Consider the following 13236-nt stretch of genomic DNA (forward strand, 5'->3'; position numbering starts at 1 on the left):
ATACGAGCCTCGTCGTGTGGAACCGACCTTTATTCCTCCATATCCACTACCTCCTCCTCCGTCGCCACCGCCGCCACCGCCACCGGCTTCATCTATCAGCCTTCACGTCCCTCCACCTCATCCCACAGTCGCTGGAAATATCTCGGATCTAGCACCGGATGCAACACGCAATGTAGATGCAGAAAAACTTGATCGTGAACAAGAAGAGTTACGAGATTGTCGCGAGGAATTGCTTGGTTCACGCTTCAAATTGGCAGCGCTGCGCAAACAACTCAGGGATCTCCATATTGAGACGAGTGCTAAGGAAGGTTCGGCACTCAATTTACTTCGCCAGTATCTTAACGATAGCCCCACATCTCGACTACCGGAAATCGAGAAAGCCTTCGAGGAAGCGTCGGCAATGAGAGATCAGGTGGGCTTGCTCGAGTCGACATACGACACGGCTGAAGCCAATTACAATACCTTGGAATGGAACTATACCAGCAAAGAGGCAAGATTCGTCGAGGGCGCTCTAACCAACAAACTTGTACCAATCGGTACAGTGAGTCGAAGCCGGAGTGCGGATGACCTGAACATTGCACAACTGACGCACGGCATGTCTGACAGTACCGAGAGATCGCGTGAAGCTTGGAATCACACTATGTATTGTGAAGTCAGTGACCCAGGAGGGAATGTTCTGGCCAAGACGAAATCAGCTCAGCATGGAAAGGTGTTGGGACAGGATGAACATGAATTTCCTGGGAATACTTTGAACGATAGTAACCATGCTGCGGTCAGCCCGATTGGACGTGGTATTGAGACATCGCAAAAGAAACAAGAACATAGACGTTGGCTGCGTAAGATGGAAATGATCGATGCCTGGTTACTGGAAACTGTTGCCGATTCACGTCTTCATCAATTGTATTTGAGAGCGATATTTGACGTCGGCTATACGAATGACGACGCATGGTGGACACACACAAGCCAGCTTCTGACCGAATCACATGAAGAGTTATCTCTCTTTCGTACTGGAGACTCTACGGTTTCTAACCAAACCACGAGCAAGCCCCATATCCCCACCTTGGATATCATTAGCAGCACATCTCTAGCTCCAGACAATCATCCGAAAGTCCAGACTCCGATCCCGAGATCTGAAGACCTGTTGCATGTCGGTGGACGAAATTTGGCTACACTTAAGCCTCCTACAAGAAGCGTCAGTGGATCTCCAGTCTCTTGTATGACTTCCGAAATACCCAGCCGACGTACTTCATGCACCAATACAGCAGATACAGCAGATACTCAAAGTGACACTACATCGCAAGACTCCGATACTGGTGGTATTCGCCTTGACTGCACGACACTTCTGGAGCACATAGACGACGCTCAAAATGATCAAAATCGTGGCCACTTTGCTGAAAGCACTCACACGACCCCCACCCGGCAAGGACAACGCAAGAGCACATCTTCCACATCCGAGTCATCGCACCATTCAGACAATGCTTATGCATCGCAACCTGGACCCGCACCGGATTCGGCGATCCTTACCAGTCGTTTGGAATCACTACGAACGCCGCCAAATATATTCAGTAGTCCAGAAGACTGTTCTATAGCTTCCGAAGCAGGAAGTGCTTCAGGCGACTCGCAGACATTTCAACGCGAACAACTCTTCGCTCGTACCGAAGAACCATCTCCTAATGTTTCATGTATAGCACACACCCAGCCGGAGAGCAGTGGGTGTCTAGTCATGTAGATCTTACTTTGATATCTTTTTGTTGCCTTCTTTTTTGTTTACAATCCGACGTATTGTCGACTGTTTCGATGACGAGCGACACACGTCGTCTATTTTTTCATATTGAACACTTTCACGCTTGTTTCACACATCACTATGTAACAGTATAGGGTAGACTGGTTCAACGCTTGCGGGTCGGCGTATGTTCACCACGGAGTCCGGAGATTATTTCATGAAAACGATTTGTCAAGGGTTTGGATTGGTATATATTATGTTGTTTGGAGCGACCAGTATGAATTGGGTCGCACATTACCCATTGTGAACTTCCACTCCTACAATACCGCTTCATTCCAGGCAGTCGCGTCCATGCAGGTGGTTATTCACATTCGAAACAGAGGTACCTGACTGGGCCTATAGCTGAGCTAGTCCGACTAGGCTAGCGTGTCGTAAGCGAGGTGAATCTTGGCAGAGCCCTAGAGTCACTGGTGCCCGAAATCTCCTTCCTGACAACGACGCGCAGTGGCCGGATCCTTCGAGTCTCACTGCATATCAGAACTTCCGCTTTGGAAAAGCTATCAACAACGCGCGTACAGGCTTAGCTTCACCAGTCGATCGATGCGACATGAGCAATGCCGCATGCCAAGGATACAAATGCATGATGACACGCAGCTTGCATTGTATATGCGTTTATCTTAAGTGCGGGGACATAACTGCTCGGAACTATCAAGCAGAGGATGCGCGGACGGACGATTTGGAGAGGAGGGTGCTGGTATGCTCCGTCATGCTAGCCGGTACGCCTGGATACTTCAGTTATGAGGCGCCACGATGCGCATGTTGACTGTGCGGATCATGATCCAGATGCTCATGCACGATAAAGACACGGTTGAGTAAGAGACTGCAACCTTGCGATGGTCATGCATTCCAAGGTTCTCAGGCAGCGAGGTGGACGGCTGATAGCCGGGCTTCCAAGGACCATTGCCTTTCGGTCTGTCTAGCGAATCAAAGACATCGGCCCGCATCGTGTTACGTTCAGCCTACAGAGTGCGGTGACATAGTGCGTAGTGCCACCTAGAGCGTCGTAATTGTACTGATCATAGCGGTGATATCGACGTCAATTTCGATCAAACCTTGAAAGCTAGTAACCCTCGATGTGCCTCCCACCACGGCATCGCTAACTTCCTTTTCCGAGCCCGAAGACCCCGAGATATCAAAGATGTCAGCCTTAAGTATACCAGGGGTTATATGTACGTGGCTGCAGTCGAATGAAATAACGGGCGGCTGCGGGCACGGTCGCATCCGTGGGGCTGGATCGGGAGCGATGGCTGTGGCGATGCGTCGCATGTTGGAGTACATACAGGCCGCACTGATGCAGTGCATCATCACTGCCTTCTTGCTGGGCACATCCCAGCTTACTAAAGGCACTTTGCAGATTCCAGAGGTCAGACCCGTCCTGGCTGTCCAGCGCCCTATGCGCTTCATGCCGTTGCTCTATCGGTATGTTTGCCCCACTTGCCCCACCTGGGCACCTTCCGGTCGGCTGCGTCCCCAATCTTATCGCACCTATTCCGCATGTCTTGTGTTACACTACCTGTCATTCTTCTGGCATGCAGAGAGTTGACGAGCAGATAACCAGTCCCGATATTATGTCTGGTGAGGGCCTGTCATGTGGAGATGAGCATTTGCTTGGACAAGATTAGACAATGAGATTTCTAACATGTTTGCCTATTCACCGATCAGCCTCCTTTCGCCAGCCAATCACTGCATTGTCCAGCCGCACTTTCCATCGACTTCTCGGTCTGCTGTTATTGCTTCTGCAAGCCTCAAATGATGCACTGATACATTGGTGAAAGGCCCATACCGTCGGAGTTCTGGCAGCGAATCTCCAGCGCCACTTCGAGCAAGGTTGTCAGGCTGTGTGTGGGTAACCGACGAGGCGCCCAATAAGATAGCATTGGACTTCGAGATGTGTCTGGGACACAGGTTGTCGTCCAAGTGATCGTGATCTCCTCCGATAACAAATTGCGATGCCATTGGTGGCAAACATACGGGGCCAACGTGCTGAGCACATGCGACTCACTGTGCGACGGTGAGTCAGACCGCAGGCAAGAACGAAGAGTAAGCGCGTAGCCGTGTGGAAGCCTGCGTGGTCGCCACCGTGTCTGTATGCCTCCTATTTCATTCGCTGCGAGTTACGTTGATCCATAGTATCATTCGTAGATCGCAAGGGAGTGCCTGGCTCTGGGAAGGTTGCGGATCTCTGAGTGAGGCAGAAATGTTCCGGGGCCTGGTGCAGCCGGGGCCCGGGGCATAAGTTCTGGCGAGTGCGAGCCGATAGATGGAGTCACTCGCCATTGCGGGATATCGTACGGGGCCGAATACCTTCTGCGTAAGCCTCTATCTGGAAGTGGCAGTTTTTCTGGACGTGGAGCTGATATCCATACCATATCAGGAGATGCTGGATGCCTGCTAGTCTCCTGTTGATCTGTCTCTCCATCATCGTCTGATACGTGGAGCTCAGGCTCTGTGGGCTTCCCCAGCCATGTCTCAACGCGCTCCTGGGATGCAAAATAATCCCCAACCATATTTGGCGGTGCCTGGATTGAGCTAGAACTCGGGGTGGTGCTTTCCAGCAAAGTACAGTACATCGACTTGGCGAACTCTGGTTCTTGAAATTCGATTCCTTGCTCTGTACACTGTTGTTTGAGTAAATGTACATCTTCATGTGCCCTCGTATGCTCTTCTTGAATTCTAGATCTTTGCACCCGTGCTCGGTCGAAGAATACAGCGTCGGTGGAAAGCTGACTGGTCCCCGCAGCGCGGATGAGCTCTCTTTCTTCTGCACGCTCACGAAGGTCGAACTCGAAGTTGCTCAATCTCTCGTGATATATGCGTATATCGCCCATCCGCATATAAAGCCTTTCGAGTAGGCCCATGTCATGATCATGGTCGTTGTCTATCGGTAAAGCAGTGTGGAGAAAACTTGATGGTGATTGTACCGGTTGGTACGAGCCTCCCTGATCTGTTGACTGGGCGACATCGGAATAAATGGTCTCTTCCAGGCGGTCTAATTGATACTCTTGGCTGGACAGGGCATCTTCTAGCGCTGCGGTTTGCTCCCGCGAAGAGATCAGATCAGCTCTACAACGTTTGAGCTCTTCAGATGTCTTGATCAAGCGATCCCAGCTTCCAGTACTGTTCTTATAGATAGCATCCTCGCTGAGATAAGTCAGACACTGTGCCTGGAGTTTTTGTTCCACTTCCTCTTTATGCCGACACTGCAACCTCTCTTTCCTCAGGTTTGTTCGCATAACTAATATCGTACTTCGTAACGAAGATATGCGTGACCTATGGGACAACCATATCTTCATGAATTGTGCTTGTGCTATTGTACTGTGATCTACGAGAGACGATTGCGACATGTTGTTACAGGTGATATAGGTTATGACAGATGGACTCGCGCGTTGTTCGGTCGGGTATTCGTCCTGTCGTGTTTGAGTGGCGGCTGTATGATATGGCAAAGTGAACGGTCGAGGTGCGTCGGTCTGACGAAGCTGAATCTCTTCGCTACCACTGTTCATTTCAGCAGCTGCTGCGACTACATCGTGGGCTCTGGTATATGTAAGTGAGATGGCTCAAGCCGCTACCTAGGTACTCTCCGTGCGGTTAAATACTTGGGCTTGTTATTGAGGGTAGACGTCGAACATCTCGCAAGTCGTTAATGCTACAACTAGCAAGTTCTGTGATGTTGAAAGTATAGTCGAATGTGATGGAAATTGTGATATTGACGTCTTGTAGGGCGGGGGTTGTCCTGGTCGCGTGTGGCTCAAGGAAACTTTGGGGCGCGCATCATTTTAAAGCCAATCACGCTAAGGCTGCCCGGGAAATACGCATCCATGAATCTAATCTAAGCGCGCTCACCGGAAAAGCCACATGAACAAGAGCAGCCTGCAAGATGAGCTGTTCATCAATCTAACTTGCTCAGCGATATCACACTCAACGTGAAGGTTTTGGAGCCGCATCACATGCGGCATTGGATGCGCTATATACCGTAGGTAGGCCCGCATCATGGCGGGGCACGAACCGTCGCACCGTGCACACAATGCAGCGGTACGACCTGTATGATTACACTCGCCGACTTTATTACTATTATGATTATGGCACCAGCACATACATTTACGCCAACGGTCTGAGAGTCCCTGCAGTAACGCCTGCTACAGCGTACGTGGCCACCTAGCACTACTACCTCCTACCTCAGTATCTTTCAAGGGCCGAAGCTGACTTTGCTTCTTGTGACAGAAGCGTAGGCAGTAATCAGGCTCAAGCAGTTGCTCCCACTTCGCAAAGCGCAGCTGGACATGGTCATAACGCAGTCGACACAGGCAGTAGCGTGGATTTCGCGGATAACTTCTCACGGCTTTCTGTCAATCATATCAATACAGCACCCGATAACCTTGGTGAGAATACTCACTCTAAGCCACACGTTTATTCAAGAGCGGCTTGCGCTGATCAAAACACAGCTGTCGCCCCATACCCAATCAGCAACTATACGCTACCACAGTACGGGTACCACCAAAACATCGGGGTCAACGCTGCAGCACCCAATCCATATGCTACCAATGTACCAATATCTTCTCGGCCATCTGATGGCGAGTTGCTCGAGAACGTTGGCCGAGAAGTAGTTCTACATCCCGATGCATCAAGCACGCCGCCCGATTTTCCTCTATTGAGTCAAGGTCGGTGGCCGCGAAGGATTCTCAGGGGATCTGAGAGACATGGAACCAGCGAGAGACTTAAACCGAGTATGTCCGGTTCAATCGTGGTGAAGCAGTTCACTAACTGTGTGCCAGGCTTCCAGATTCAATACCCGGGCTACACCTTCTACAAACGTGGCGTTGTGTTCCGCGTGCTATGGCCTGAGCTAGCTGGCGATGTTAAGCAAGACATTACGATTGCAACGACCGGCGCATTTGGAGAGAAGACTTATTACAAAATCCGTTGGTTCGTCGTAATCCGAGAAGGGCACAATTGCTGTACCTGTTTGTTAGTTCCGGAGGCTTCGTTTTAGTTGTCATCAAGTCTAACAGTTGCAGGTCGATCCAAACATATGGCGGCAGAGGCGTCCCAGAAAATAAGCCGAACAACCATCATGCCATCATGTACACCGGAAAGGCACCCCCACGAGCCACGGCTTCAGAAATCGTTCCGACAGAGCCACCGATGGGTCAGCCTATCCGCGTGATAGGAAAAGAACCGTGGAATACCATGGACCCAAAGTCGCGTGTCAATTTCCTCAAACTCTATACCGTTGAGCACAATGTCAAGGTGGAGGACTTTGGTCATGTCGATCCCAACGACGAGTGGACACTGATGGCCCAATTCAAGTCGCATTGGGGAATCGAGGATGCGGAACCTCTGCCACCAGCTCGTCATACCAAGTTTTACGATGGTCATACCTTTAGGCCAGCTCCAACCCAAACACGACAAGATTCGTTTACTGAGTCGAGTCAAGCTCCAGGGTGGCAGGCTGGGTATGGACCGGACTCAACAACACCCACGCCTACAGTGCAAAACCCAGAACCATACCGCCAGTACCAAAGTCCGGGCACGAGCGCATACGCAAGCCCAGGCAATGCAACATACCAAGCATCCAACTATCCGTCTCAAGCTTACCCGAGCAGTGCAGCTTACCAAGTACCCGGAAACCAATTGCAACCCACGCCTACTTTCTCATATCCACACCCTACTAATATGGCCTACATGGCTTCTCAAAATCCGGCTTATGTTGCACCTAGTACCAGCCACTACGCCTCGCCTAATTCACAGAGGCCCACTGCGCAGTACGCTTATGTCCCAATGGGCAGCCAAACACAATACACACCGGCAACGAACAGTAATGCCGACTTATACGAAGACGACCGTCGAACACCTCGCGCTCGTAGGCCTTCAGATACTAGCTCTGGTAGAAGCAAACAACAGCATGAATCACAAAGGCGCAGATAGCAAATGTTTCCCTTTCAGATACGTAAAGCCTGGTCTTAGGCTGCGCCTTACTGGCGCATCATACTATAAGTGTCCGATGATCTAGCTCTTAACGATTTTGACCTCTTTCGAGATAACAGGTGTTTGCCTACATCAGCTCCATTCTCATAACTTCCCTCGAACTTTTGTACAATCTAGTTCTTTTGGCGAGATTTTCGCTCTGTTGCGCGAGCCAATTCACACCGTTGGGATCGCGAGACTAGACAAGGATCTCCTAATTTTAGCTCTAGTAATCTTCCATCTGCGATCTGTATCTCATGACCATGCCGCATCGGATAGGTTGCATAAGCTTTGGCTACGACGTAGCGCAATAGCGACGATGATTAGACCCAGAATGTCCAGACCAAGTCCAGTATCTAGACTTACGCACACGTTACAACGCATGTGAGAGTACTACATAGCGGGTATCGCGTCGAAGATGAAAGTCACAGTCTACCCATCATACAGCAATCCTGCTACTCAGAGTGCTAGGCTGTCAAAATCGACACTGTCGATCTGGACACATTTGTATAGCATATCCAATCATCTCGCATGCCATCGACGCAACCTTGCGAGGGCGCCCTGATCTACGGCGTGCTGATACCTCAACTGGAGCCGGAATGGGCACAGGGGGCGAGGTGTCACGGTCTTCTTCAGACAAGATCTGAGGCGAGGAGCTTCCGACGTATATTGTTGATTGACTCGCTTCGTTGACTTGTGGTTGACGTTGATGATGGCTTTGTGCGGCAAGAGGAGCCAAGTTTCGAGCAGGAGAAGGAGGTGTGGCGACGACGCCATTGGCCCCGCGTGCGGCAGCGAACCGTAAGTCCTGCCCGGAGGCTACATGGTGTGGAGCCACCGATATTTAACGGGCTTCATCGGTATCGTATGCGGTAACCCGACATAGCTTGCTGGGAGAGGTGATGGCTTCATGCTCTTCTTTCTCATCATCGGAGAGCTTATTCTTGAGCTGACGGAGCTCAATCTTCAATGCCATGACCTAATCTCGGAGGTGCTTGGCATCGGTATCGGCATTGTGCAGTCACATTATCGTTGCAGTCAAATCACTCCACCACTTCCCATTTCTTGTGTTGAATAGAATTGGATCAATCGCGAATACATATGAGCCAATCAGTAGAACCAGTTTTCAGAGCAAATCGACAGTGTCGATTTGTGCAGTTCCCATAGCTAAGCCTGATGTGGCCGAGATTTTGGGGTATCAATCCGGTATCGTGAAGCTTATATGAACGATACCTCAAAGGGCTTTCCAGAAGTCATGAATGACGTGACCTGCGACACGGCAAAAGATAGCAGTATTGCGCTAGACCTTCATCAACACAACACAACACATAGATTCATTCCAATGGGAAGCATCATGGTGAAGCGTCAACGCATACAGGCGATAGCGAGGAGGAGCAAATATCAAAGATGGTATTACTATGTATACCTGACCACATTGACTCTCAATACACGCCCTCACTTATCGTCACTACAGCCTTGTTCTCGGCCACCGTCACTGTCGAGGAGACGATAGGCAGGCTGAGGTGAGGCTTTGTGCCATCGTCGGCCTCGAGATCTGAGGAGCCTGGGAGTGCGCCGACGTTACGCAGTGGGTAGTCGTCGTCCTCGAAGGGGCTGGTACAGTTAGCACTGTAGAACACATGATGGGGTGCATGACATACTCTAAGCCGCCGGCTTTGGTGACATTGCCTTTGGTGAATTGTGAGTCCATGTCAGTATTGGAGTCCAAGGTTATGGAGCTTGCTCTGCGTCGGCGTGGGCCCATGGTTGTGTCTGCCTAGGTGGTGAGTGACGAGTTTGCGGATGGCCACCTCGTGAGGTTGCGTATGCAGCAGGCACCGTGCTAGCCTTGGCAGTGTGTCATCCGATTGTATTCGGCAGCAACGCACTCAATAGGCCATCATCAAGCAGGTACAGATTTGCTCAAGTGGAATGCATCATTGGATTCATATGTAGACTTCATAGACTTTAGGAGTCAAAAGCCCGCAGGCACGACGCCGCCGCTACCCGCAACGGTAAACGTGTCCGAGAGGGGACCCAGAGGTAGGGCTTTGTGCTACAAATACTCATCCCAGGCAGTACGCTCAACGACACGAGGAATCTTCTCTCCACTCAACTGGCAAGACTTGAGATCGCCGAGCACATCGTTGGCTCCGATGTCCCTCAGCCAGTCTGTCTCGGGGTACGTCAACTTGGAGTGACGCCAAGGGCACTCGGCACCATGGGGACAGGTGTAGAAGGTGCCGAACGTGACGTGGCAGAGACCGAGAGAGAATGAGGAGGTGGAGCTGTATTCGCTCGGGTCATACTCCTTCGCGTCCGCAGTGGCGTCGGAGAACTTGGGCCTCCAATGAGTGAGGTTCTTGACAGTTGGCGGGCAGCCCTCGTCCGAGTCGGGGTTGATGACCGACTGCCAGGTCCTATAGACCAGACTGTTCTTGTTGACGCCCTTGGCAGACAGGATGAGCTTGAAGAGGCCAATGCAAAACTCGGTGTCGGCGTCCTTAGGCAGGCCTGTAGGCGGTGGGGGCCCTCCGACCTGGACCTCTATCGCACAGGCGGCTTTGTGCTCTGCGGGCGCAGGAGGGTCGGTAAGAGGAAGTTGGAGTCGATGGGTGACATCGTTGACTGTCGTGTGTCAGTACTCATCACTGAAGCATCGCGGAATGGCACTTACTCAGCTTGTCGAACTCGCTGTTGACTATGGCGTCACTGACGACACTCTGAACGCGCTCACTGGCGGCTATGTGTTGTTAGTGCCATCTACAATGCTGGTGGATAGGATGTACTAACACTCGACAGAATCGCTGTGCGCCTTCAAAGGCTCTTTTGGATTGGCTTTGTGCCCTTGATGCTTTGCCTCTGACTTCGCTGCTCGATGTTAGCTATGATCATGGTTGAAAGGGGAATGGTAAATACCCTTGAGAGCGGCGAATTGCGCTTGCACGTACGCTTCAATCGTATCCATAGTGCAGTATAGGACAAGCGTGTTTTCGAGGTGGTGAGGATGGGAGGAAGCAGCAAGACAGAAAAGGTCGGTGGTTTGTTTGTGGGCGAGTCTGTGCGCTAGCTCATTGCTCCTGCCTGTTTTGAAATCACCAGTCACGTAGCTTCGCTGCTCTCGAAGGTTCCATGGAGCATACCAGGGCAACATGAATGTCTAGGTGAAGCCGTATTGATGTAAGAAACGCGTGAGTGTCAAGATACCTAGGTACCATGGCAGTGTGCGTGTCCCCGTGACCTTCCCTCAAGAGGAAGCGACACCCGTGGACCACACACTAATGCTTGGCCCAGAAACTCGAAGCCTCTTCCACTCTACAACATTGAGCGCGCATAATTGTGCCAGAAACCCTAAGTTTGAAGGTGAAGAGCGGAACAGAAATTGCATAAGTGAAAGCGCAAGTAGCAATATTTGAGGATTGCGCATAGCGCACCTATATGCTTTCAATCCGGGTGAAGACGAAACGACCTGGCCGACGAAAGGAAAGTTTTGTTGCTCTGACTAGATTAGGAGATCTCTGTCTTACCATTGTGCCCGCATCGCAGCATCAATACACTCTTTGGTAAGCACCGTCGAGCGCTTTGACAGATACGCAATGGCGTATAACTTACCATAATTGACATGACTCTCAAGTTCAAGACTTTATCTTTCCGTGGACTGCACTTGAATCAGGTATCTCGCGATCTCCCTATCTATGTGCCTTGTTGAATAGGAGGCCGCGATCAGTGCGATCTGCATGTGTATGAGCTGACATTAACTACACGTTGCAGTTCAAGACAAGACACTAAGCGTCTAGATGTTCGTTGCATCTTAGTAGACTTTACTGTGTAAGAAGGGGCGCACTCTTCTTTCTGAAGAGGCGTAATAGGTATGTGGTGTGTGTTTAGTGCGACGGATTTCTGCCCAGGAGGCCCACTTTCCCCGCGCCGGGCCTCATGTGACCGCGAACACCGTGGACCCTAGCGCGCGATTCTCGTGTACTCTGCATAACGCGTCACCAACACCCAGAAGACACGCGACTGATCAGAGCTGAAGCGCGAATTCCTCTACCGAAGCGCAAATCCGTCCACCGTCTCTAGGTCTTGGCGGACTGACTTGCCATGACGCTATGGTTCGTTCTCTGAAATCCGCCTGCATCGCCGCCCGCGAGTCGTCCACCGGTCTGGCGTAGCCGTTCCTATGCTACGAAGTTATCGCTCGCCAGGACGGTCCATGCTACGAACAAGATGGTACTGTCGCTCCCAGATGCCAGTTGGAGGTTCTCGAGATGCGCGCATTGCACACAGCCAGACTGAACATGGAGAAGGTGCCTCGATATGAGACCTCACCCAACTCTCGTTGCGGCACAATTTCAGGAATCCAATGACTACAAGGTCAGGCTGGTATGTTATGTCTGATCTCCTGTGATGGGTGTTCACTGACAAGATTGCAGATCGAGTTCCCTGTCGGCCCAAGTTGGGACTACACACGTCGAATCCTCTCCTATCGCATTCGCAAGCGCTATCCTACCGCGGCCGAGCTCGCGTACACATATACCACATGGGGATATGGAGATCAGCATGGCCAAACTTAGGACATGAATCTACATTGGGCGCACGTCATCGAAGGCTTCACCACGCCAACCTAAGGGAAAAACTGAACGCCCTGGAGCCTACGTTAACGTTGGGCCACCCACGTTGCAGGTCTTTGTCTTAATGTAGCCCGCAGGCCTGTTCAGGTTTTTTCCTTCATGAGGTGTCACCGCCGTGGATCTGTTCGGAACTGCGGACACGTATAGTTCCGGGCATAGTACGTTCGGCCTTGGGCATCAGACCCCACCTATATGCCTGCAAGAACGACGTGACTGCCATTGGCATTGAGAGCATTGTGGCACCCACTACGCTCTGCTTCCACGGTTACACACTCTCAGACGTGCCAAATGATACCAACAAGATTCTACCTGCGCAACCTGTCTCCTGCTTCCTCGCTAGACCCACGAAATGACCTCTCATTGCCATACAACCACACGTCTTAATCTCCTCGCTGGTTTCACCACTCAATCGCCTCGGGGCCTGGCTACACGTATATCAAAGATGGTCCCAACACCAGCAATTCCAGCAATCACATATGTCCAGGAGCTGTCTGCACACGAGTACTACATGTCATTGATTCTTCAAGCTGCCATGCGTTGTCTAATTTGGGACTGGATGGTACGCTTTATACACCTGCAGAGCTCCTTCGATACTTTGTACAAGACCAAAAAAGACTGTAAGACAAAGTACAGTAACAGCAATCCAGAACGTGTACCACTGAGGCCCGTTTCTTCTATCGTACCAAAACTGAGAGATGGATGTTGGCTTCGGTTGATCGAACCTTTCCTTCAACGTCATCAGTTCATCGCGCCAATATTCGAAGTTCATGGCACGGCGATCGGTGGACAACATCGCGTTTCGGTTGAGCAATGAAATATCCGGATACACGATGTCACCATGTTGCGATCGCTGAGATT

At 51.0% G+C, this 13236-nt stretch overlaps 3 protein-coding genes across 3 annotated transcripts; 1 reads left to right on the top strand and 2 right to left on the bottom strand.

The window, feature by feature from the left end:
* Positions 1-6862: 6862 nt before the first annotated feature.
* J4E86_006775 (uncharacterized protein) lies at positions 6863-7602 on the top strand (the record flags this gene model as incomplete). The annotated part of the gene is made up of 2 exons (XM_051447299.1): positions 6863-7399; positions 7570-7602. The coding sequence occupies 2 exons, from the start codon at positions 6863-6865 to the stop codon at positions 7600-7602; spliced, it is 570 nt and encodes a 189-aa protein (XP_051301784.1).
* Positions 7603-9189: 1587 nt separating this feature from the next.
* On the bottom strand, positions 9190-9512 carry J4E86_006776 (uncharacterized protein; the record flags this gene model as incomplete). Its single annotated transcript, XM_051447300.1, has 2 exons — positions 9190-9361; positions 9409-9512. 2 exons carry the CDS (start codon positions 9510-9512, stop codon positions 9190-9192), a joined length of 276 nt encoding a protein of 91 aa, XP_051301785.1.
* Positions 9513-9803: 291 nt separating this feature from the next.
* On the bottom strand, positions 9804-10715 carry J4E86_006777 (uncharacterized protein; the record flags this gene model as incomplete). Its single annotated transcript, XM_051447301.1, has 4 exons — positions 9804-10375; positions 10425-10490; positions 10541-10618; positions 10667-10715. The coding sequence occupies 4 exons, from the start codon at positions 10713-10715 to the stop codon at positions 9804-9806; spliced, it is 765 nt and encodes a 254-aa protein (XP_051301786.1).
* Positions 10716-13236: the final 2521 nt, after the last annotated feature.

The sequence above is a fragment of the Alternaria arbusti genome (genome assembly GCF_024043155.1).
Source record: "Alternaria arbusti strain BMP 1465 chromosome Unknown scaffold_8, whole genome shotgun sequence".
Classification (NCBI taxonomy): Eukaryota; Fungi; Ascomycota; class Dothideomycetes; order Pleosporales; family Pleosporaceae; genus Alternaria; species Alternaria arbusti.